Below are 26,532 nucleotides of genomic sequence, written 5' to 3' on the forward strand. Positions count from 1 at the left end.
TCATGCCGGGTTGCAGTGAAAGGATTTGATACTCTGTTTTATAGGTCAACTCCTTCGGGTAAAACGGGACAATCGGCAGGACAAGATGAGTGTACCGACTTCTGCTTTATTAACAGTATTACAGGTTTCCGACAGTGGTGAGTAGATTGATAGTCAGCACGATAGAAACGTCCGAAATGATCGGTTGATGATCATGAGCACCCATGATATTATACATGTAGGTGAAACAATACACAATGTCAAGATCACAGGGGCTTGCCAGACACATTATTACGTTGATTTCAGCATATCTTCACTGATCACAGGGGCATGCTAATTGAAGGCCAACAACTTCAACACGGAGCCAGGTTGTACAGATAATGGAATAGCAACAAGAATCCAAATATTTATATAAAATCTGTCACCTTCAAAGTATGTCAAGGTAAAACCAGGGACAGTATATATAGAGGGGATTGGCAAACTCATTATACATCCCAGGTCAAACACAACAAATTTGATTAATAGCAAGAAAAAGTAACATACAATGCTAGATATCACAACTGTAGACCTTGCCAGTTCTTGACAGAATATTTCAACTTTTTAAAATTTACATGACGTTGAAAAGAATTGGTCAAGGTCATTTAATTTAACAAAGTTGGTAGTGTTTTCTTTAAACAAGCTATAGACCAAATATTACTTATGTAGATATTAGGACCTAAGGTATCTTAAGAAGATGTTTTTAAAACATGTATATGTCACACCCAAATGTGACAGCTAGAAAAAGATGGTCAAGACAGAAACCTATATTTGAACAAACTTTATGGCCCTTCCCAATAGCAAGAATTGCATGCTCTATTTTATTATGCTAGGCTTCATGGATCTAGTAGAAGAATTTTAAGTTTCCACACATTTGACCCCATTGGCCTTGAGAGTTAGTAAAGGTCATTCATGTGAACAAACTTGATATATCCATCCCTCCATCCTGGTCTGGCAATGTGTTAATTTCCCTTGCCTCTTAGTGGTGCCTGTGACCAATGCAGCCTTATGTGCGAAGTATATGGGCAACTGGGTGCAATTGTTTGCTTGGCAATTGGGAATTATACTAAAACCTGGGTTGTAAATAATGTTGTATTCAGGAGTTAGGAATTTGAAAAAGGAGTGAGGAACATAGCAATCTATCAATATTTTATTATAGTGTCATGCATCATTATAGCAGACTGCAGGATAACCAAACTACTCAGTAGTGAAGCGGACATAAAACCACTCAAACACTAACATAGGTAGTGAAAAGTTCACTTAACAGGTTGAAAAGCTTGAAAAGTTACTCCTTCGAATGATGGAAGGACATTTATTATAGATTGTAATATTAATCCATGTAATCATTTCGCCTAATAGAACTGATTGATTTAATCTTTTAAACTGATTGATTTCTAGCCTCATGCCATACTTTTTTCTCTTTGGACAGTTTTTCCAACAGGAGGATTTGCTCATAGTCTGGGACTAGAAACAGCTGTCAGACAGAAAATATTGAAGACACAAGGTATATTTTTAATTTCTTTGAACTAAATTGTTGTGAAAGGTATATTTATATGTAAGGAAGTGTTAAACAAAATTCTGAACAAAATTTCTAAATTTTTTGAAAACAGTTAATATTTTGAGGAAAAACAGGGTTTCATTTTATCTGTAAACAACAACTAGGTATAAGGCCTCATAAGCAATGCTGAACATATAATAAGAACTCAATGTAACAAAAGTTACATATTATGGGTCAACCTTGCTTTATGATGGAAGCTTTTTACACCGAATTCAAGTTTGACTTTTCATTTACAGATGAACTTAAAAACTACATATTGTGTTCCTTGGAAAACTTTGGTAAGTTGATATATGATGATGATGATGATGATGATGATGATGATGATTATATGGTGATGATGATGATGATGATGATGAAGAAGATTGTTACCCTCAGTGTCCCGGATACTGTAGTACAAACAATAAACTCCAATTGTGTGGTACATACTATTTTGTATTAGACTTGAAGGTAAGCGTAGACGTGTGCCTAGCTCAGAGGCTTTCAATGGAACTGCCTTGTTACATACAGGATACTCTCAATATACCTTTACATGACAATTAATTAAACAATAACCAGATGAAAATAGGCGTGAAATAAAGTTGTGCCTCCCTTTGTCCGTAGAGGTCATCAATTAACCTTATCTGACATATGTAAACGGCCACCAAGCCAGGTGCCCGACAGCTGTACAATTTATATCTCCCTGCACTGGGTAACAAGGCAGCCGATACTTGAAAGATAACTGAAACAGCAATTAATTTACCACCTGACTTTCAGGTCATTATTTCACTCTTAACAAAGATGTTAAGTTACTTTTAAATTAATGGAACCTGTTTCACTTTCAGCTTGTCCTGAGTATCATATTTTATTCTAAGCTAATATTATAATTTCACATCTCTTTCCATCCAATGAGTTCATACATTTTATAGTAAGATTCCATCAGCTATAATGTATTGTTTTTACCTTTACCAGAACTATAACCATGTTGAATTGAATTGTGCAGGATCGTTTTGCCTGCCATTTGTACGAGAAGCTCATGATGCATACTTGGAGAGTGATAAATTGATAGAACTGGACAGTTTGTGTGAAGCCTGTACCGCAAACCATGTGGCTAACAGAGCAAGTGTCAGACAGGTAAGTCAGTATTGGAAATAGGCAAAAGGACATGTGGCTAACAGCGCAAGTGTCAGACAGGTGAGTCATTACTGGAAATAGGCAAAAGGACATGAGGCTAACAGAGCAAGTGTCAGACAGGTGAGTAAGTACTGGAAATAGGCAAAAGGACAGGTGGCTAACAGAGCAAGTGGCAGACAGGGGAGGCAGTACTGGAAATAGACAAAAGGACATGTGGCTAACAGAGCCAGTGTCAGACAGGTAAGTCCGTACTGGAAATTGGCATAAGGACATGTGGCTACCAGAGCAAGTGTCAGACAGGTGAGTAAGTACTGGAAATAGACAAAAGGACATGTGGCTAACAGAGCAAGTGTCAGCCAGGTGAGTCAGGACTGGAAATAGGCAAAAGGACATGTTGCTAACAGAGCAAGTGTCAGACAGGTAAGTCGGAACTGGAAATAGGCAAAAGGACATGTTTCTAACAGAGCAAGTGTCAGACAGGTGAGGCAGTACGGGAAATAGGCAAAAGGACATGTGGCGAACAGAGCAAGTGTCAGACAGGAGAGTCAGTACTGGAAATAGGCAAAAGGTCATGTGGCTAACAGAGCAAGTTTCAGACAGGTAAGTCAGTACTGGAAATTGGCAAAAGGACATGTGGCTAACAGAGCAGGGGTCAGCCAGGTGAGTCAGAACTGGAAATAGGCAAAAGGACATGTTGCTAACAGAGCAAGTGTCAGACAGGTAAGTCGGAACTGGAAATAGGCAAAAGGACATGTTGCTAACAGAGCAAGTGTCAGACAGGTAAGCCAGTACTGGAAATAGGCAAAAGGACATATGGCTAACAGAGCAAGTGTCAGACAGTTGAGTTAGTACTGGAAATAGACAAAAGGACATGTGGCTAACAGAGCCAGTGTCAGACAGGTAAGTCCGTACTGGAAATAGGCAAAAGGACATGTTTCTAACAGAGCAAGTGTCAGACAGGTGAGGCAGTACGGGAAATAGGCAAAAGGACATGTGGCGAACAGAGCAAGTGTCAGACAGGAGAGTCAGTACTGGAAATAGGCAAAAGTACATGTGGCTAACAGAGCAAGTGTCAGCCAGGTGAGTCAGGACTGGAAATAGGCAAAAGGACATGTTTCTAACAGAGCAAGTGTCAGACAGGTAAGTCCGTACTGGAAATAGGCAAAAGGACATGCGGCTAACAGAGCAAGTGTCAGACAGTTGAGTTAGTACTGGAAATAGACAAAAGGACATGTGGCTAACAGAGCCAGTGTCAGACAGGTAAGTCCGTACTGGAAATTGGCATAAGGACATGTGGCTACCAGAGCAAGTGTCAGACAGGTGAGTAAGTACTGGAAATAGGCAAAAGGACATGCGGCTAACAGAGCAAGTGTCAGACAGATAAGTCAGTACTGGAAACAGGCAAAAGGACATGTGGCTAACAGAGAAAGTGTCAGACAGGTAAGTCAGTACTGGAAATTGGCAAAAGGACATGTGGCTAACAGAGAAAGTGTCAGACAGGTAAGTCAGTACTGTAAATAGGCAAAAGGTCATGTGGCTAACAGAGCAAGTTTCAGACAGGTAAGTCAGTACTGGAAATAGGCAAAAGGTCATGTGGCTAACAGAGCAAGTTTCAGACAGGTAAGTCAGTACTGGAAATTGGCAAAAGGACATGTGGCTAACAGAGAAAGTGTCAGACAGGTAAGTCAGTACTGGAAATTGGCAAAAGGACATGTGGCTAACAGAGCACGTGTCAGACAGGTGAGTCATTACTGGAAATAGGCAAAAGGACATGTTGCTAACAGAGCAAGTGTCAGACAGGTGAGTCAGTACTGGAAATAGACAAAAGGACATGTTGGGAACTTTCAATGTTTTTATTGAAAAGGTAGGGGCAAACTTCTCCCCACTTTACTCCTCTCAAATTAACCTGAACTATGCCTTCATTAAAGACAATATTCTGGAGGGAAAGGGGTCCCTGCCTTGAGAAATCTGTACATAATTAATGATACATACAATTATAATGAAGCAATTTTTTCTATGCATGTATGTCTTGCTTGACCTCTTGACCTCAGGATTTCTTGGTACATATAAGATTTGTTTGACCTCTTGACCTCAGGGGCGATCACTGTTGGATACCAGTAGCAAGGCTTTCCGTGTGGAGCAGATTCTGGAGTTGAAGGGGTCCCTGGAGTACTGCCATCATTCCGTGGTGTTTGGCTGTGTGTGTGGGGCTATGGGGGTTGACCTGTTCACCACGCTCACAACCTACCTTTTCAGCTCTCTACGCACAGTTGTCGCGGCAGCAGTCAGACTGGACCAAATTGGGGCAATCCAGGTAATATATCAAATAATCTACTGACAAATATCAGTTTCATGGGTATTTCTTAAATCCAGTGATTTTCTTTTGAAAGCATTGCTAGAGTTAAGGAAAACAAATTAGTCCCAACAAAGATTTCCCCTGGCAAAAACTTTTTCATTTTGTAGGTTCAGAAATGTCCTTAAATTAAGAAATGCTTATTAAATTGGGGCTTGTAACTAAACCAATTACTGTAACTATGTACATGCAGTATATGAAATACTGAAACTAATAATAATACCAAATATTGTAACTGCACCAAATACTGTTTGATTTTGAAATGTGTTTTATAAGTGCTTGACTTCATGATTTTGTGAATCAAACTCACTCAAAAGTTTCACCAATCAACCCATCATTACTTTGTATTGTATGATGAACCAATAGATAGATGATAGTGCTATTAGCTCTGCTTTATGCGCACTCGTGATAAATATAAAAATATTAGCCGCACTCATGAAATATATATTTGTTATTACTGAAGACACCATTAAATATCCTCTATATATAAATATACTTTTTCAAGATAATAAGCTTATGTATGTACTTATTTCAGGCACAAGTTGTCCAAACAGAACTGCAGTCAAGAATTCCAGAAATCCTTGAAAGGTGACACTAGTGTATCTCAATATTGGTGGGGCCTATGTTATGTACACTTGTGTATCTCAATATTGGTGGGGCCTATGTTATGTACACTAGTGTATCTCAATATTGGTGGGGCCTATGTTATGTACACAAGTGTATCTCAATATTGGTGGGGCCTATGTTATGTACCCTTGTGTATCTCAATATTGGTGGGGCCTATGTTATGTACTCTTGTGTATCTCAATATTGGTGGGGCCTATGTTATGTACACCAGTGTATCTCAATATTGGTGGGGCCTATGTTATGTACACAAGTGTATCTCAATATTGGTGGGGCCTATGTTATGCACACTAGTGTATCTCAATATTGGTGGGGCCTATGTTATGTTCACTAGTGTATCTCAATATTGGTGGGGCCTATGTCATGAACACTAGTGTATCTCAATATTGGTGGGGCCTATGTTATGTACACATGTGTATCTCAATATTGGTGGGGTCTATGTTATGTACACTTGTGTATCAAATGTTTATTTCTCTCATTTCCGCGTGTGTAAGATAGAGCCTAGGTTTTACCAAATTTGAAAACCCTTTGAATAGAATTTTTCAATCCTACACCCCTGGGCATGAAAGAGTTTGGTTTGGTTTAATTTTATTGAACGTCCTATTAACAGCCAATTTCATTTAAGGACGTGCCTCCATGCGTGTAGTGTCTGCACGCTTGCGTGTGTGTATGCATGGGACAGGGTATGTTGATGTGCTTGCCTCCTCAAATTATACTGACAACGAGTGAACCAGTTGTTGTCATTCCCCTAAATACTGAACGTTAAGCAGGGAATAACAACTACCGTTTTAACGTACTTTGATATTTCCTTGCATGGGGACAGAACCCATTGCCTTCCTCACCTGGGCCAATGCTCAACATTAAGGCTAAAATTGAGGTGTTGAAAGAGTCTTATACTATCATTATGTACTGTACTATATTAATAATACTGGATATGATGTGTACAGTAAAATCTCATTATATTGCCTCCATCTTTATACTAACAACTATATAAATGTTTGGCAATACTTTGAGGAATTTTATTTATAAATTGTTAGGTAATTAAAATCAAGCTAGACCTTGAAAGATGTTTGCAGTAAGTGGAGTGGCAAATGACAAAGGGCATTATATCAAGATTTTATTGTCAACATGGGAATGAGGTTTTACTGTATACAAATGAGGGACATTATATCAAGTTTTGGCCATATAAGCCAATGGATTTATATCAAGGTTTTACTGTATATAATTAAGGAGTACTATATAGAAAATAATTAAATTCAGTATTGAAACCTTTTTTTTTAATATACCAAAACTTATTTTAACAAAGCGTTGATGTCACAAACATTATATTTTTAATTTGACAGGCACCAGAGTCGCAGTACAGACGAGACCTGCCTATTAAACCCCCTGGTGGACGTTTTCCAGAACACACATGACACCATGTTCTCCAAACTCTTCTATAGCTAACTCTCCAAGGACAATCAGACATCAGCCATCAGTCTCCTCCACACAGGTTGTGTTGCCAGCTCAAGGTCATTGTGAAGTTCATACTGAAAGTGAAACAGGAGAGAAAAGGTGATTTTCAAACACAGAGGATCACTACTGCAAGTCTCATTTATCCAGCCATCACTAATCCAATTATAACACTATCCACGCTCAATATCCAGCCTTCACACTAATCCATTTCTCCTGAAGTGGGTTTATGAAATACTATAAATATAGTCTTATTTTCTGCACATTGGTAACAATTTTCAAGTAACATGCATCATGATTTAGCGCTTAGGTAACACCTTACATGCAGGAATATAGCAGTGATATCATGTTCAGTGGTCATCATAACTAGAATTAAATTAATAAACTGTATTTTTCCATATAATGTGATATCTTTGTGTGTAGTGTTATTATTGATATCATGGATATTCTCTTCATACATGTACTTCTATGTTACACCATTTTGTAAGTTTATGTCAAATGTTATAAAATACATCACTTAGTTAACGTATTGTTCTTGACATTTTTGTACTAATCAGGGGACAAATATCATAATTCTGGACCAAAGTTCTTGAAAGTTTAACGACAAAAACAAAAGGACCTTGGATCTCCCATGTCTGATAACTAGGATGGATTACTAATAAACTCAACCCTATTTATAATCCAGCCACCACTAATCCCATTGTTCCTCCCCAGCCAGTGTTTCAGGGAACAGATAGTCGTTTTCCCTGAATATAATTACTCCAGTTACCCTGTCATTTAACGAACCAGACACTTGAGCTGGAGATGAAGTTCGCTGAATTATCGAGACTGTTTAAAACAGAACCGTAGAAAAGCAGAGAGACAGTGGCGAAGGACCAAATTAACCGTTCACCAACAGATTTATAGGGAACAATGTCAGATATACCTACAGTGACACAGAAAAATAACACTGTACAAAGATATAAGTTTAATAACGCTATTTATTGACAACATAAAGTTAACAGCTCGTTGTTGCGGATCCTCAATGATAAAGTGTAGTAATGTGATGGTACAAAGCTAACATGATACACAGTACATATAACAGAATAGAGCATACACTGGTTTTGATATAACAGCCATTCCTTTTTTTATGATAAAGATTCATCAGTTTGGAGTGATACACTGCTAAGAAGAAAAATTTAAATTATGCTTAAATAGTCGGAGTGTACCTTATCATCACTCCATACTGACAGGTACCTTTGTCAAGGGGACATACAATAAATACTTTGACACAGTCAGTGTTGAAATGTTGTGCAAGTTTTTTTGATTTTTTTTCCTCACACATCATATAAGTAGCCATCCCTCTTCAAAGACCTTCACTGTTAGGGTTATCAATCATACCAGTCACCAGCGATCGACCAAGTCCTGTCGACCCTGGACCTCCAAACTCGAGATCGCTGCTCTAACCAATCCAACTACCTGGTCACCAGCGATCGACCAAGTCCTGTCGACCCTGGACCTCCAAACTAGAGATGGCCGCTCTAACCTATCTAATTACCTGGTCCATTGCTGGTGACCAAGTCCTGTCCACTATATTCCTCCCTTCTTCAACAAAGTCTTTGACCAGGACTCAAGCATTTGACCTCTGAACTCTTTGATGGATAATCTAACCAATTGAGCTACCTGGTTGCTCGCAATCGACCCAGTCCAGTTCAGCTACACAGGTAAGACCATAAATTCTTCAGATCTATTTTCTTTCCAGAGAGTCTTTTATAAGACATGAAACATTAACGAGGTTGCAAATTCAACACAGAGCATATACAAATATTACACAGTTTGTCATGTATAGTTTTGTTGATGTCTATGTTATGAGTGTACAGAACAAAATAAAACAGAAACCGGACGAAAATCAAAAACTGAAAATACAATAAAATAATGAAAAGAAAACGAGGATGGTAAAATGAGGGATACGAGAAGCACTAATATTCTATAGCACAAACAGTACTGTTATTTTACTTCAAAATATTATATATAATAGTTATTGCAAACTTTTGCTTCAGTCGTTACATAATCATAAGGCTAGCATTTTACATCATATACAACATACGCAGTAACAATGGTTATTATACAAAATGTCACCCAATCTTGTCGCTTATACAACATACCCATGATATTGACAATGTGATCATGACTTGATTAAACCTTGTATATTGTAAAAGTAGAAATGTTTGCAGTGTTGAAATGCGAGAGTTTAACTCATTGAGTAAATTAGTGCGGAAATATGCCCAAACAAATATTTATTTAAAGATTATAAACAATTATATAAAATAAATAGACAACAGAACCATTGCCAACAGGAACATATAAGGGTCACAATACAAACATTTCCATATGCAAGAGTTTCCACTTTTACGATAACTCGTGTCTACAATTTCGGTTGTAATGTATACATCTCTATGTTAATTGAACCTGTTTATTCATGGTAGTGTGTCTGTCAATAACTGAAGTACAACATCTCTATGTTAATTGAATCGGTTAAATCATGTTACACTCTACTCTGTACAGAAGGATCTAGACCCATATTGATGAAACCATTCTCATGCTCAAACGTGATAAAGTGATAAAGAAATCCTATTTTGTCAATAATATGGTAGAATTTTGGAGAGACTTTAAGCCGAATACTATTTTCAATGATTCCACTTGACTTTTTTACCGTGTTTTATGATTTAAGTGAGTTGGCTTGAGCACAGAATTCATGCTTGAGCATGAGAAAGGTTTCATGAATACAGGCCAAGATGTCTGAAGTACACAGGTTCCACTGTAAAATCATAAACTTCAATCCATGATGACTGATTTAACAATATATATATATATTTTGTAGTAAAATAACATTGTCAATTATAGTTGGTTTTATTAATAAATAACAAAATGTATAAGCATGCTAAGCACTGGTACATGTTGACACAGGGTGATACAAATAAGTTTAAAAATCATACAGATCAGAATACGAAATACAGTATAATAAAATGGGCCAAGGAAAGCAGCGCAAAATCAAATTAAATTGCAGTTATAGGTACATTAACAAAAGCGAAGTAGTACCCTCCACAAAACATACATAAAACAAAATAACTTACAAAAATTGATTCTCTGTACATTAATGTAGAATACATCCCTCCTTAATCGAAGAAGGTCTGTTTGTAGGTGTTTTGCCATCTAAAGACTGTTCTATTGGTAAGTGTTTAGCCATCTTAAGACTGTTCTATTGGTAAGTGTTTGGCTATGTTAAGACAGTTCTAGTGGTAAGAGTTTGGCCATCTTGAAACATTTCTTCTGGTGAGTGTTTGGCTATGTTAAGACATTTCTAGTGGTAAGTGTTTGGCTGTCTCAAGACATTTTTTTTGGTAAGTGTTTAGCTATCTTAAGACAATTTTTGTGGTAAGTATTTGGTCATCTTAGGGACAGTTATAGTAGCAGGTGTTTGGCCATCTTAAGACAGTCCTACTTGTAAAAGTTTGGCCATCCTAAGACAATTCTAGTAGCAGGTGTTTGGCCATCTTACAACATTTCTAGAGGTAAGTGTTTGGCCATCTTAAGACAGTTCTACTGATAAGTGTTTGGCCATCGTAAGACAGTTCTAGTAGCAGGTGTTTGGCCATCTTAAGTAATTTCTAGTGGTAAGTGTTTGGCCATCTTAACAAATCTAGTGATAGGTGTTTGCTTATCTTAAAAAGACAGTTGGTGGTATGTGCCATCTTAACAAACCAAACCGACCCCATCTGTAGATGTTTGGATATCTTAAGACAAGCATAGTGGTAGATGATGGACTGTCTGACATTTTATTACTATGATCTGCTATTGGAAATTCTTTTAATTTTGGTAGAGCACTGCTCTAGTTGTTTGTTATTAAAAGGAAAGTACCTCAACTTGATCATGAAAAAGTATGGAATGTGCCGACTTGTATTATTTGGGGGAATCGTTTATCAAAAGTGTACAAGATCAACAGCAACTGTACCCTCAGTAATTAATTATCAATTGATATACTGTAATACAACATCAGTCAAGTAAGGACATTGTTAGTTAATAGTAGTAATACTGTAAGCACTACATATCTCGGTTTCTGATTGTCTCTACGTAACATATATAACTACACAAAAGGTGTCATTCCACCACATGACAACATATGATATCTGTAGCCCTTTGTGTGATATTTGGTTTGAACAAACTGACTGGCATCAATTCATGACTGAAACGTCATTGGAAAGTTGGAACGTAATTATGTGTATAAGTTTAAATAAAACCATTTTCTCCAATACCGGTAATGCTGTTTAGCAGGGTATCATTTCCAACAAAATATCTTGCAAGTGTGAATCTGCATGTCTCAAGTTTAGTCTCATGTGATAAACAGAATCTTAAACTAGGTTAAACCTTAATATCTGGATCAGTTCAGTCTTGTTGGATGAATAGAATCTTAAATAGCATAAATCTGAATATCATGCTTCAGCTTAGGATCATATGATAAACAGAATCTTAAACTAGCGTAAACCTTCATATCTTGCTAAAGGTCAGTCTCGTTGGATAAATAGAATCTAAACATAGTATATATATGAATATCTTGCTTAAGTTGTGTATCATAAGATAAACAGAATCTTAAACTAGTATAAATACTAATATCTTATTTAAGTTTAGTCTTTAAATTTTTTTTATGATAAACATTTTAAACTAGAGTAAATCTGAATATGAAACGTTTTGTATAAATGTCTATGCCACTAGTGAAAAGCTTTAGGGCATACTATATATATTTTGTTGATACAAAATAAACCCTGGTGTAAGATGCTCTACACATGTAATACTGTAGACAGGAAATCTTTCGCCCAGTCAAATATTTACCCTGGGCGAAAAAGGTGAAAATTAAAGTACAGCGACAATTCCCCAGTATGCAGTATCATCAACTGATCATTGACAAAGTACATACATTGAGTATAACTACAGATCCAATAGTCGCATCAAAGATAGCTTTTACTAAATGCATTTGATCTAAATTACAAACAAAAAATCTACAAAATTTTCATTTTGTGAAATTGCACAATAGCTTAATTCTAAGGTATTTTTCCCAAGCATACAAAATCTACATTTAGTCACCCTGTTAAAAAATCTGTTTGCCTTAATCTTACTGGTATCAACTAATTCTTTCAGATTATAACTTTACAATATTGTGGCATTGATGTGTTCAACATATCCATAGTCTTGGTGAGCTCAGAGTTACAATCAACCTCTTTCTAATCATAAATCAACAAAACTGTCATTATATCGTTCCTGTCCTGTCAGGCAATCCCAGAAAATATCCAGCCTTCTTCCATTTATAAAAATATTGTTTATTTGCAGTCACAATATAATATATTCCACATATGCCATCAATTTGACCATAGCACGATGTCAAACCTTTGTTCATTTACATCAATACGGTACATCTGCAGACAAAGTGAACTCGAGTCGATGTCCAACCTTTGTCCATTCACATCAGTTTTGTTCCTTTGTCATCAAGTTGTCCTCACCTTCGTCCATTCACATCAATTTTGTTCCTTTGTCATCAAGTTGTCCTCAGGAAAATATTTAACTCCATTTACATTGTTTGTCTGTCGTCAAGGTGATGGTGTCCTGGCTGCGTCCAGTTATAACTCTGTGGTCATTTTAGTGGTCATGTTCTGTATCCTCTTGGCATTGCAGTTCTTACACAGTATGTGTTCGTCCAGAGGGTAGCATCCCCGGCCTTCAGCCTCCGATGACAGCAGCAAACCGCAATCCTAAAAACAAGAATATGTCATTGACTGTTAGTACAGCAGCTTTATAAACAAGAACATTAGTCATTTTCCTACCAAAATCAGCTGTGAGGTAGGTGACCACAACTCTCTGGAGGAGTGATTGTGATGTTAATCATAACAATAAAGGTGAAATAGCTAGTTAAGACTGGCTGTTGGCTGTTCTATTTAAAATTATGTCAAAATCTGTGAAAAATATCAATTCAAGTATTTAACTTTATTCTGTTCATAGTATTAGTCTTATAATTCTGGACAGGACTGCAGACTGAAACATTATTGGTCGAGTCAGTCTAAACAGTCATCAACTCTTCAGTATGGTCATACACTAAATCCTTATTGAAGTCATAAATGAGAACTTAGGTAAATTCTGTTTGTGAAATAGTATCTTGTTATACCTATTAATGGTTAACAGTCCAAAGTGACATCCCAGCTGTACTTAAATGAATGTAGATTTATACTCTTCAAGGATCACTCTACAGCTAGCATAGATCCAAGTTTTATTGACAGGCTAAGGGGAGATAATTACAAACCTTAACAATATACACAGCCACAAGAAAATCCTGTCCAATGTGACTACTACCCACCTCACAGCGGTAACACTGGACATGGAAACTCCTGTCCATAGTGAACCAGTACCTACCTCACAGCGGTAACACTGGACATGGAAACTACTGTCCATAGCAAACAATACCTACCTCACAGCAGTAACACTGGACATGGAAACTCCTTTCCATAGCAACCAGTACCTACCTCACAGCGGTAACACTGGACATGGAAACTACTGTCCATAGCAAACAATACCTACCTCACAGCGGTAACACTGGACATGGAAACTCCTGTCCATAGCAACCACTCTCACAGTCTCTTCAAGTCCTACATCAGGCATGATGGGCAGCTGACATACACAGCAGCGAGGAGCAAATTTTCTGGAAAAAGGAAATAAAATATAAATGATTGTTTCTTAATGAAACTATATGAAACTTAATGAACTATATTTATGTGAACAAAGAGGGAAATTCAGACAAGTTGTTACGTTTAGACAAGTCAATTTCTAGTCTGCACTAGTCTAGCACCTGAGCACCAAAAATAAGATAGAAACATCTGAAATACAGGCTCTATATGTTCATTTTATACTAATGTAAGGAGATTTTTTCCCAAGGATAGCTATAGGTTTTAAACTATAACAAGCCATTCAGATTAATATGTCTCGCCTGTGCCAAGCTTTGACCATCAATTCACATATCAGAGAGACTAGCTTAAACCCAAAAACGTAATGTTGACTTATGGACAAGAGGCTTACAAAGTCAATGGACCCTGAAAGGTCGGCCGCATCCAGCATTTGATGCATGGGTTGAGACGTACTACCTAAGACGCATCTATGGTCTAAGTTTGGTTTGTCTAGCACTTTACTTTCAGTGAAAGTAACTTAAACGCAAAAACTTAATGTTGACGCCGGTGAAGCCGTCGCCGGAAAAGCAAAACCTTGCTATAGCTACTTTGTGGTGGCGAGACAAAAATGGCTTAATTCATGCATAGAGTGATATGATAGCAGCTTTTCATTTCAGAGCTAAAAGTTTAAAAACAAAGTATATGGCAAGCCGAGGTGTGAAAACAAAATTAGTACTGTTTTCTCATTCTAATAGTATACTATTTGTATTTATACATAGTATGAATGAACAAATTACTGATGTATTGAATTATACTGTGGGCTACATACCTTAAATACTGAATCAAATATCTTAATCTGAATTTTTGATTTGAGAAAGAAAAATAAAATATAACAAGGCAGTTTCAGAAGTAATTTAATCCTGACTAACTTACTTGTGGAAGTCCTCAATACAATGTATTTGGTTGGTAGCGTCTACAGTAAAAGGTACTCCGTCCAGACTCTTACCACACACTACACAGGTAAAACAGCCGGGGTGGTACGGTTTACCTGTGGCTCGCAGCAGCTGAAACATAATAACTCGCACCATTATTACATTATCATCATTAATCTGTTTACAACTAATGTTCAATCAAAGTATTTCTTCCAGTGTAATTTTACAAGCTATTCTTATAAGGTGGCAACAAGGTTTTTGAGCATTTGGCTGTTTGAACTCACTTGTCTTCATTAATGCAAATTTTTCAAAATGCAATATATGAGAAATATCCAAAAAGACTGAAATAAATTTACGTTGAAGACCAGGAAATATAACTCTCAGGGCTATGAATCCAGAATAATGTAGTACTATGGCATTGAGAATGGTAGTAAATGATCACAGCGGTGTTTATTTACAAGCTCCTGACAGTTTAGATTGTTATATAAGGGTTGGTTATATGTACTCTATAGTGTGGACAGGAAGTATTTGTTAGCCTGTTTTCACTGGTGCGAGCACATCCCTGACAATTGTATGATATCATTGTTGATCCCTTTTGACCTTGACTGTGAACACTATGTATTTTAAAACAGGGAAGTGATGTGGCAGTCTGTACTCTATCATAGATGGAACACAACATTTTACGATACCATCGACACAACACATTACTTGGCTCCTGAACAGGCTCAAATACCATGTTTGGCGACTGCTGTGTTGTTATAACCATCATGTGACTGAAGTTGTATACCTGTCCTTTGTCATTAAGCGTAATTAAATTTGCTTTATTTAATTTGTTCCTCTGTCTGACTACAATGAACACTCCTGACAAAACCATGAAACCCGCTCTTGTTCCTACTACTACGACATTCTCTGAAAAGCAGGAACATTTGATGTTTTGTTACTAGAACAGCAGGATCATGTAAATAGATTTATCCTGGTTACTTACACGGTCTGTGACTGGCTTGGAACATACAGAACATCTCTCCAGTGTGTTCTACAACAAAATTGTTTTTAAAGTAATACAATAATTGTTCATCAACCTCACGAATTGTAGGAAAAAAACGTCATCATAATTTTGATAAGATTTATTGGACATTCATACAGTGCCAGAATATCATTCTCGATACTCCAGGGGTTACGCTCACTTACACTATTATCACCCCTGCATTATGTCATGATAAAGTGGAAGGCTCAATGATGAGACAAGAAGACTAGTTGATCCTTTTATGTACATCAAAAGAATCTCTCGGCCGCGTAATGGTAAAATCGACTTGCTTCGGTGTTGGGTGTCACGTCTCTGTCATCTAAAGGACAAGTATCAACCTTGTGATTGGTCGTTTTTTTTTTTACCTGAGACTAATCTAATACCTAACAATGTGCCTTCAATATAGCTAGGACATGTTCCAGGGTTGCAGAGAGCATAAGTGAGTGTGTTACCCCTAGAGTATCGAAGGTGCCAGAATATAAACAGGACAAGTGTGTGTACTGCTGTCAAACATGTCAGTCCGATAAAACTTGAAAGTTCATTTCCAAATGTACAAGATTTTACTGACCCCCACCCCCATTTAAAATCAGAGATGATAGCCATTCCATCATCAGTGCCGTAGCCTGTATTTTGATAGAACTATCCTGTCAACATGAATGACAAACACCCAATAGTTATGGTTAAAAAGTAGCCAAAGAAGACACACTTACCAGGTAACAGGTTTCACAGTAAGGTTTACTGTCCATGGAATAAAATGATTTCCCTCTCAGCATGGTTCCTAAATTATCCAAAATATGTTTTCAGATATGTACGTAGGATGCTATCATAACACAGCAAAATGTATGTAGATCTACCCACAGGAGAACACAGAAAAATGTATGTAGATCTACCCACAGGAGAACACAGAAAAATGTATGCAGATCTACCCGCAGGAGAACACAGAAAAATGTATGTAAAGCCAATCTAAATCACAAGGATCCTAATAAATATGTTTGCAATTAGCAAAAGTTGTTGTAGAGAAATATTAACAATGTCATGCGACACAAAATCAAATATATGATTATGATTATAGTGAATATTGGAAAACAAACACAAATGTCAATTATTTTGGCTACAATTATTCATTCATTTTGATAACTTAACGCTATCATGTCCTAACGTAATGCACGAGTCCAAGGGACGTAGCTCTACAGATAAACTCACCACAGCCTAGACAGGTGAAACATGCAATGTGATAGACCTGGTCGTTGGTGGTACAGGCATTGTTCTCTAAGGGACATAACTCTATAGATAAACTCACCACAGCCTAGACAGGTGAAACAGGCAATGTGATAGACCTGGTCGTTGTTGGTACAGGCATTGTTCTCTAAGGGACGTAACTCTATAGATAAACTCACCACAGCCTAGACAGGTGAAACAGGCAATGTGATAGACCTGGTCGTTGGTGGTACAGGCATTGTTCTCTAAGGGACATAACTCTATAGATAAACTCACCACAGCCTAGACAGGTGAAACAGGCAATGTGATAGACCTGGTCGTTGGTGGTACAGGCATTGTTCTCTCCCATCACCTTCTTGCCACACCTACTGCACATCCCTACAACATCAAACGCACCAATGATCTACTGAATATTCAGCACTGATGCTACTAGCCAAACAAATTGCTATGGATAAGCTAACTTATATTGAAACCTAAATTACCTGTCAAAGGGCAGTTACTTGCTATCAGGGTTTGAATTTACACCATCCCCTTATCCTTGGGAAGCTTAAAATTTCAAAAATACCCAACTAATATTCAACTATTCCAATCAAATTATTCATAAGGGACTAGTTAAACCTTAAAATGACCCATTGATGAAATTTTCAATATTAATAACAATAATAACAGATAATAACAGTTATATTTGATAAACATTACATTTTCAAATATGAAGTCCCTCTACTGGGCCTCACTCTTTCCGCAACATTACGCTGAGGCCATAGACGGGGCAATTAAATGCAACAGTACTAAATGCAATTCATTCGAATGTTTTTCTTTACTAATTATTAATTTTACATTAATTACTTTATCGCTATAAAACAAATAAATAGATATTATTTTAAATAATGTTATTTAGAAAAAAAGATTGAAAAAAACAGCATTTATACGCTTCGCTCGTTTCAGGCAATGCCTGTTTTCAAAATGAGTGATTTTGCCCAGCAACTGATTCAAATATATTATATATATATGAAAAAAAAAATACAGGTACATTTTGTATGTATTAAAATGGGTAATGTTATGATTCAAAAATTATACTTTACTATCGAAACAAATGTACGAGCTTCGCTCTCTCCAGGCCATGCCCAAGTCATATTATACTCATTCTACTTTAAACTCAAATCATAAACAGAACAAGTCGTGAGCAAAAGACATATTTTTACCTTTTTTCTAGGAAAATAACGCCAAATGAATTTAAATATGCGTTTCCTATTCTCCCTAGGAATAGTAAACGCATATAGGAAACACTAGGACTGTAATGATACATTAACATATACATGACAATACAATACGTATCAGGATACATAAAGTACGTAAACAGTAAAAGCAAAGCAAAAAGATATGTTGCAAATCTTTAAAGGCAATATTACAACTGGAAATAGACTTGGTCCAAAATTGTCATGACATAAAAAGTTTTATACAATTTATGTCTTTCAATGGCATGCGTAGCTGGAGCTTCACTCACCATGTTAAAACAGATAGCACGATATATCGTTTCAGCCCTAGGAAACACATGTAATTTTATTTGGCCTTAAACTTTTAATAAAGATTGCCTTGCAACCCTATCACTATGAGCAGCATATCCGTGTGTCACATCCAAACACAACCTACCAAAGTAATCAGGTTCCTTAGTAGACTCCATGTTTGCCATCAGGAGGTTGGTCAAGGCATCTACCTCAGCTTCCTTTCCACTAGAGGGCTGAGTCGGACTGACCGGTTCTAACAATGGACTCTTTCCTGCTGCGACCTGTGGACCAGGCAGCGGTCGGTCATCTTCGCCTCCGAGCTATCATACAGAAGCTACATTGACAAGTGTGTTCTTTCCAAATACATGCACTACTACTCTAAAGGACAAAGTACTACAAAACTAACAGAGCTCTGTAGAATCTGGAAACCTTTGTGAATAAGACTTTCAACTAGTCTCCAATGTTATATGTATTATATAGGTACAAAAGCTCGCGAATCTTGATACATTTGTGAACTGAGCAAAATTAAAACCCTCATGACTATAAGCAAGTATACAGTACTTAATGACAATACAAACGTTTTTTAAAAACATTAAGAAAATGTATGTGTACATCTCTTTAAACTTATCAGATGTCCAACAACTGGGCATAGATGTTCAAATCACATAAACAAATTTTGGTATTGGAGATAGCATCATTAAGAACTGCAATGATCACAATTTGTTTATCAAGTTCTCTTTCAGAGGTAGCTAGTAGGTGTATCTTTTATTGCATTACCTGATTGTACGCTGGTGTAAAGCCCTCCGAGCTGGTGCTGATGGGCCTCGCATAAATTGGCTGCTCCTGTTGATGTGTGGGCGCCACAGAGGAGTATCCTGGCAGGTTTGCATAGTTACTAGAGCCATATGGAGATGTGCGTCCGGCAGGGGACGCAGTCCTAAGGGACTGGGAGTAGGGTTGAGGGGACTGTCTGCCACCCTGGAATACTGTTGTGTACTCAGTCTGTCCCTCTGGGCCTCTGTTAGGAGGGCTGTAGGCGGAAGTGTTGTAGGCAGGTGATGGCGTGCGTCCTGATGACCGGTCAGGTGACTGGGGTGCATATCTGGGTGCCGAGTGGCTACCATATCTGGGAGATGTTTGGCCGCTATATCCAGGGGAAGTTGATGCCCCCGAGCTGTACCCTGTATTTCCTGGGGAAGTTCCGGTACTGTAACCTGTATTTCCTGGGGACGTCCCGGAACTGTATCCAGCATTGGCAGGGGACTGACGTCCATATAAACCAGACTTGGCCTGGGGGACCTGAGACACCTGAGGTGGAGGTGGAAGGTAATCTTCCTGACCATCGTAATCCCTCGCAGTCTCAGGAGGGGGAGGAGGAGGGTACGCCAGAACATCATCCGAATAGGCAGGCTGAGGTGGTGGAGGGGGAGGAAAATCATCATCTGGAGGGTTGAACTGTCGGTATGTGCTGGCTCCTAAAAGACAAACAAAAATTGGGTATTGTTATTTTCATGAAATTTTTATTAAACCATTGAAGCAGAAAACACTAACTCAGCTGTGTAATTATAATTTGTAAAAGCACAATTGATACATTTTGAACAGATTGCTGTCTTGCGTAGCACTTAGGATGCATGTAAATCAAACATTACATTTTCTATAGGATTCAGTGGTGTTGTTGCTCATCATTTCTATTTTCATTTGCATACAAACAGTTAGTGGGATGCTATAGTGGTTTCTGTAACCTTTGATCACTGTGTGCTTAACGAGTGAGATCATTTGATGTTCCAGATGCTATACCTATATATAGGTATCCAGTATTGATTTGACCATAGCAAGTCAAGCAACAGAAAATACTTGAGATACAGTGAACTTACTTTATAGAATTATTTTGAAGACATCAGCAGATTTTTATACATGTTGTTACAGAGTTTTTAGATTTTTGTAGTTGCAGACCCTGAACATTAAATCATACTACAAAGTAACATACATGTATACTGCAAATCATAAAACATTGAGCAAGGTGAATGTGATTTTGTGAAAAGTGACATAACCGCCTTACATGGATAAATATTGACATGCTGTGTGACTTCCAGGGTCTAGGTCATTAAAAGATCTAGAAGAAACTTAGATTTTAAATCTTGTTTAGTACTTCCATACTTCCTAGCTACATAGGCTGGTACTATCTGTGATACACTACTCGGAGGTGAAGCATTCATAAAACCACAGTAACAAACCATGTAATACCTGGTCTATATGGAGCTGGTGCATCGTTGTTCCTGCGAGGTTTAGGGGCGACGGACGGGGGCAGCTTCCTTGTAGACGCCTGCTCATACATTCCCATCTGGCCAAAGTTATATTCAAGTTCCTGTTGCATTTTGTATGTCAGTCTGAAACACACAACATAACTAACGAATGTAATTCCTCGAAATTCAGTAATTGTGCTCACTAGTTCACAAACAGACAAGTTTGACAACACAGAACTCTCTTAATGATTCATACAGTATTGAAAATTGTTACAATGCAGAAAACCCAAACAACTTGATTCTTGAAATGTAGGGAAGTTCATAGAATCTCAATTACACAGTTGGCCGAGTGATGCTACGCGGTATCTAGATGTTAAAAAGTGTGTATTAGTTTGTGTGACTCGTGTATGTACAAAGTGTAGTTGTTTCCTTGTAAATAAATATTTCCATGAACAGTCCATTTTCTCAGTTTTCAGTTCTGTTATATGACCAATCAAGGCTCAAACCACCGAACAACTCCTGACTAAAGTCCAGGTCCCTACTACTGAAAGGTTGGTCCATTTTAACCAGTGGTTAGTGAAAAATTCAAATTGTTGCCAAAACAAAACAGGGGCTATCAATGCAAATACATCCTCAAAGCACATAAATTGAATCTGTCTCAACAAATGTATAACAGTGAAATAACATAATTAAGATGTTGCTGATTGTGTTGTACTCGTACTGGCTAACTCTAACCAAGTTTTGTACAATCAGGGTCAGGCTCCTAGCTCAGTCAGGAGTCATATGAGACTACCAACATAATGTCATATTAAGTATTTTATATCTATAGATAATATTCATTACTGCATTACAATTAAAAATGAACAAGAAGGACTGCGTTATATTAATTAACACAGTTTAACATTGTCTTTATCATACCACAAACGTATGTATTCCAATACCGCTGGTATATTTGTAGCTAACAAATGTATATTTGTAAACTGTACCATGCCTTTGGTTGTGGTTTTGTGAACTTTAGATCTTTCTAGTCTGCCAAAGAGGTGAAGCTGATGCCAACAAAAGTGAAGTAAATTAAGAGTAACAAGGAGAGCGTGCTGCTGTATCGTGTTTCAGTTCTACACACAAACAACTAATGCTGTGATGATAGCCGTTACATAAGAATGATTCCTTCGTCCTGTAGATTTCTGACGTAAGAAGATATCCAGACCTATAAACTATATATCAGGTTTATATTGTGATGAATCTATTTCTATGTTAATTTGTGAGGTCAGGAGGTACTTTCTCTAACATCTCACGTATATTTCAAGAAGAAATATTAAATTTGTTATTAAGTTCCTATTCAGGTTAAAAAAATATTACTTTTATTTGAAAAGTCATTAAAAAAATTGTATCACAAAATTTCAATTATAAGATGTACTGATGAGAATGAAGGTTTGTCAAAATTGACTCTCTTATAATTACCACCGATATCTACTGCATATAACATATAAAACATTGATGGGAAAATTTGATCACAATTAATTATTTCAACTTTTTTTAAATACTATGTATTTTGTTTTAAAAATACAGTGAACTGTCTAATCAAGACAACCCTGGGTTAATTCCATTTGGCCAATCTGCTGATAGTGCCAGGTTGTAGATGGACTACTTGTTACATTGTCATCATCCGAACCTAATTATTTTGGTCTGTTTAAGACAAATGAGAGTTTGCTTTAGACAGTGTGAGCCGTACAAACCTTCATGGTCTTGTTATACACGTATTACAACTAAACATCTGAGTCAGTAAACACATATATTTTATGTGCTTAAATTTGTGAAACTTTTATGTTATTGAGTGTAACGAACTTGTTCAATGTGTATATATAATATGGGGATTACTGTAAAGAAAATGAAATAAGTGGTACGGTAGGTTTGTCTTGTTCACGGTAAAATCATTAAGTACATTAAGTGTTATCTACCAGAACATTTGACAGTATCAGTGTCGTACTTGTGTACTGAAACATTGTGTTTGTTTAGGGTTTTGTGCCCTCACAACAGCTAATATCATATACTGAGATTTCACTGATAATGTGGTCACTCAAGGGCCCAGGATATCCCCAAACTCTACTTCAATTTAGGCCTAAAATAAAACATTGATTATTTGCCTAAATCTGAGCAGCACATCCCCCCCCCCCCCCCAAAAAAAGAATATATAAAAAAATGCTGCAAATTATTTAAATTTTGAATAGGCAATCATCAATATTGTTAAAACATGCAACTTAACATATATAACATGTTTTCAAAAGACTGATACGAAAATCAGTAAAGATATAAAATTTCTGAAATAAAACAGTTTCTCTTTCCCCTCAACCCTAGGATTGTTATTCAAGTTAAGGAAGACACATTTATTAACACTGGCCTTCATTGAGTTTTGAGGTAATTTGTGTGTGGTGTGGGGACGAGCGAAAAGTTGGTTAATATTTAGTTTAAAATTTGGGATCCCTTTATCAGAAATCCTTAATCAGATCTTTTGTTTCCATTTACTATGTCATGGGTTTAATAATATAAGAACAAAGTGAAGAGCTATATCGTATTATTTATAAAACATGATTACATTCTGGGTTGATCTAAAGCTGTGTACAACACTGAAGAAATACTGGAGTTCAGTGGCAGTTTTAGTGTCCTATGTTTTGTTACAACCACATTCTGTAAAATATACAACATACAAGGTAGTTCTCACACAATTAACCATCAACAATAACATAATTTTACATTTGTCAAGGTTTACTACGACTGGTGTCTACCACAAAATTTAATGAAGCAGTGAACTTCATTTACATTTAGCTCTAGTAGTTAATGTGAGACTAGTAGAAACTTTCACTCCCTGGGTGGTATGGGTTCAGGACCTCAATGCAACCTTAAAGGTAAAATTCTGAAGTTGCCAAACATGAGGCTTGCCCCAAGGGATTTGACCTACCATCTCACCCAAAAAGGTGGATAACTGACCTTGTCCCTTACTTTGTTGGCCTTTCCATAAATGCAATGCTGACATTACAGGCCATACTGATCACATCGTTTAATTTATGCATTGTTGACGAGACGTCTATGCATTTTTGACATAATATCATATGGGAATCCCTTTATCTCAACTCTAAGGTATTTTAGACACTATTTAGCAACATGTTGTCTTTCACCTGTTGAAAATGAGATAGATTGGATCTCAATCGAAGGGAGTGTATGAGGCTTGCGAAGTGTTTGACAACTTAAACATCTTTCTCCAAGGGTTGGGAGATTCCCTCATCTCAACCATAACGGAGTAAATTATTTTTTCACTTTCCTTCCCTTGTCATAAAATTATGCTGTTGATTTTTCACCATCCATGCATTGTTGACATGCTGTTTATGCATTGTCGACATATGATATATCTTACAATTGTTATGACTGGGGAATTTCCTCAGTACCCTGTTGGGATCGGTGCTAGAGACAGGGGATTTAAACCTAAGGAGAAGATCTCTAATAGCCAACGTGAGATTTAAGTGTTGGGTAACTTAAAAATCTTTCCGAAAGGGTTGAGACTCCTCCATCTCATCCAAGAGTTGAACAATTCTTGGATCAGATTCTTGGATTCACACATCATCATATATGCATTGTTGACGTGACGACATTCAATTGTTATGACTGAGAAATTCCCTCATCGCAACCCTAGGGTGAGACAAATTCATTTGAAATGGGTTTCAATTTAACTATTTACCTGTTGGGATCTGTGCAACATATGAGACAGGGGATGTCATTGACCCGAGGGAACATCTCCCATTGCCAACATGAGATTTGAAAAGTGTTTGGCAACTTCATAATATTTCCCAAAGGGTTGATATTTGATCCCCCAATTCATCCCAGAGCCTGGGTTGAATGAATCTTTTTTCTGTTACCCAGCCTTGTCATATATGTTATTGTTGATTATGTAGCCTCAATGCATTGTTGACTGAGCTTTGATGTTAATACAACTGTTTCGACAGAGGGATCCCCTCGCCACGGATATTAATGCACATCAGAAAAAGTGTGGATACATATCTGTCCATGGTAAGAGATTGTTTCTTCTCTGTAATGTTTATGGACACAAGGCAATATAAGTCAGGTCAGTGAGTTAACATACTGTATAAACTCAGCTACATAAACTTCAGATACTGGGAAGATTTAATCCCAAGAAAAACACAATCTAAATCTGTAGTGCCAATCCTAATTTGTGTATGATTTACCCAGATTCAAATTAAACCTTCACAAATTTCTATAAAAACAAGATTGATGTCAAAGTTTGGACCATAGTATACATATGTAATCTTTTTTTTTTACAAATTTAGTTGTTCTGTGTTTATTAATGCAACCAGTTACAAAAATCAAATTGGCGATATAATCAATTTACATCTTCACACAAGATGTCCTAAACCGTCAGTCTTACACGTGCACCCACCCTATCCATCACATGTCTGTACACCGTCTGTACACCTTCCACTCCGGCTTCACCCGTTTACACCTTCCTCCTCGTGAATATCTCCTTCTCTCAAAATAATAAATACATGTACCCATCCTCTGCTTACATGCCTAGGGCTTAACAAATACTCGCACGACAACATAAATTGACTATCAATGTATATAAATTATCTGTAGACATAATAATATACTGCAATACGATAAAAAAAACAATCGAATCGATCCACACCACCGGGGTCACCGCCCCACCCTCCGGGATTTACATCCCCATCAACACAATGCAGACATGTGCACGTTCACCCATCGTGTGTTTGAATGATTCACTCCCGATTTTGACATAAATATCCACACATTGTTGTCAGTGTATCGTCCATGTCAATACTCACAATGTATCAAGGGAGGAGTGCTGACAGGCAGGGGGTCGGTGTTCTCCAGCGGGAAACCAGTAAATGTCACTGTGCCTGTGTACTGTCACTTTCCCGATGCAAACAAATTCCTTTTATGGCACGCAAGGATGTGTGACGTCAGATCCGGTCAATCTTCTCTGCGGATGTTCGCGAAGTGCCTTGTCTTGTAATGCTGGTTAACAATTGAGTTATACGTAAGCGCTTAACATATCAAGGATGTCAATTTATATCTGTACACATACCCACTTCAGGAATTTTAAGAATTTGGTACGCCCCCAGTGTGCAGGTGCCCGTTTAGTACGAGTTATCTCCCGTAGACCCTAGGCCCACTGATATAGCTGTTCATTCTTGAATATATTAAAAGGAAGAAACTTATGCCAAGAAACGTTAACATCACATAGCTACATGTATTCTACCGTCCAGATAAGAAATGATTCAACGAAATACGAAGAGAAATAGAATACGAATTGAAAGAAGGAGTGAAAAGAAAAGAAGAACTATAGGCATATACCTACAATGTTTTTACTCTCTAGGTATACGTAGGTATCGAGGATGACTAGGAAACTCTTTACATAATAACATCAAATGGATATCTTATATGAATGTTTAACTAAAATCTTGTTCTGCGCTTATATATTTAGTAATTTTTAATAATACACTTAAGATAATTGATATCTTGAACATCTATACACTGCATGTACTGGAAATTTACCTCTTATAAACAAGCAGCACTGTAGTTCACACATGTTTGCTGATGATACCACATTTGAGACTAGTGATAAATCCATTGACGTACTAAATGACATTTTAATGCTGACGCAAATGTTATTTCTAAATGACGTAGTTCTAATAAAATGTGTATTTCTACTGAAAAAACAAACACTATGTTAATTAGTACATCTCAACGTAAGAGCAGGCAAAATCGGACCCTGAGTGTTGGT

The 26,532-nt window shown here is 37.1% G+C and overlaps 3 protein-coding genes across 5 annotated transcripts in view; 2 read left to right on the forward strand and 1 right to left on the reverse strand.

Annotated features, from left to right (window-relative positions):
* LOC110450137 (urease accessory protein F-like) lies at positions 1 to 10,088 on the forward strand. Of its 2 annotated transcripts, none has more exons than XM_021497424.1 (7): positions 1 to 137; positions 1,445 to 1,519; positions 1,810 to 1,851; positions 2,553 to 2,683; positions 4,779 to 4,997; positions 5,572 to 5,624; positions 7,004 to 10,088. In XM_021497424.1, exons 1-7 carry the CDS (start codon positions 86 to 88, stop codon positions 7,104 to 7,106), a joined length of 675 nt encoding a protein of 224 aa, XP_021353099.1. In that variant the 5' UTR covers positions 1 to 85; the 3' UTR covers positions 7,107 to 10,088. The 2 variants fall into 2 exon arrangements, with proteins under 2 accessions (XP_021353099.1, XP_021353106.1); XM_021497431.1 differs by having other exon boundaries at positions 121 to 137; positions 2,522 to 2,683.
* Positions 8,075 to 25,850, reverse strand: LOC110450125 (lipoma-preferred partner homolog). 2 transcript variants are annotated; one of them, XM_021497402.1, is made up of 10 exons: positions 25,571 to 25,850; positions 20,719 to 20,861; positions 19,252 to 19,949; positions 18,620 to 18,794; positions 17,246 to 17,347; positions 16,462 to 16,529; positions 15,713 to 15,760; positions 14,729 to 14,859; positions 13,713 to 13,833; positions 8,075 to 12,892 (listed from the first exon to the last, which is right to left on the reverse strand). In XM_021497402.1, the coding sequence occupies exons 2-10, from the start codon at positions 20,846 to 20,848 to the stop codon at positions 12,761 to 12,763; spliced, it is 1,605 nt and encodes a 534-aa protein (XP_021353077.1). In that variant the 5' UTR covers positions 20,849 to 20,861; positions 25,571 to 25,850; the 3' UTR covers positions 8,075 to 12,760. The 2 variants fall into 2 exon arrangements, with proteins under 2 accessions (XP_021353077.1, XP_021353086.1); XM_021497411.1 differs by lacking the exon at positions 25,571 to 25,850 and adding an exon at positions 25,165 to 25,507.
* LOC110450155 overlaps positions 24,699 to 26,532 on the forward strand; it is an 8,831-nt gene continuing 6,997 nt past the window's right edge. Inside the window, exon 1 of the mRNA XM_021497442.1 lies at positions 24,699 to 24,776. Within this exon, the coding sequence (XP_021353117.1) occupies positions 24,738 to 24,776 (39 nt within the window). The 5' untranslated portion in view covers positions 24,699 to 24,737. The remainder of the gene's footprint in view (positions 24,777 to 26,532) is intronic.

This window comes from Mizuhopecten yessoensis, unplaced genomic scaffold (genome assembly GCF_002113885.1).
Source record: "Mizuhopecten yessoensis strain PY_sf001 unplaced genomic scaffold, ASM211388v2 scaffold523, whole genome shotgun sequence".
Taxonomy (NCBI): Eukaryota; Metazoa; Mollusca; class Bivalvia; order Pectinida; family Pectinidae; genus Mizuhopecten; species Mizuhopecten yessoensis.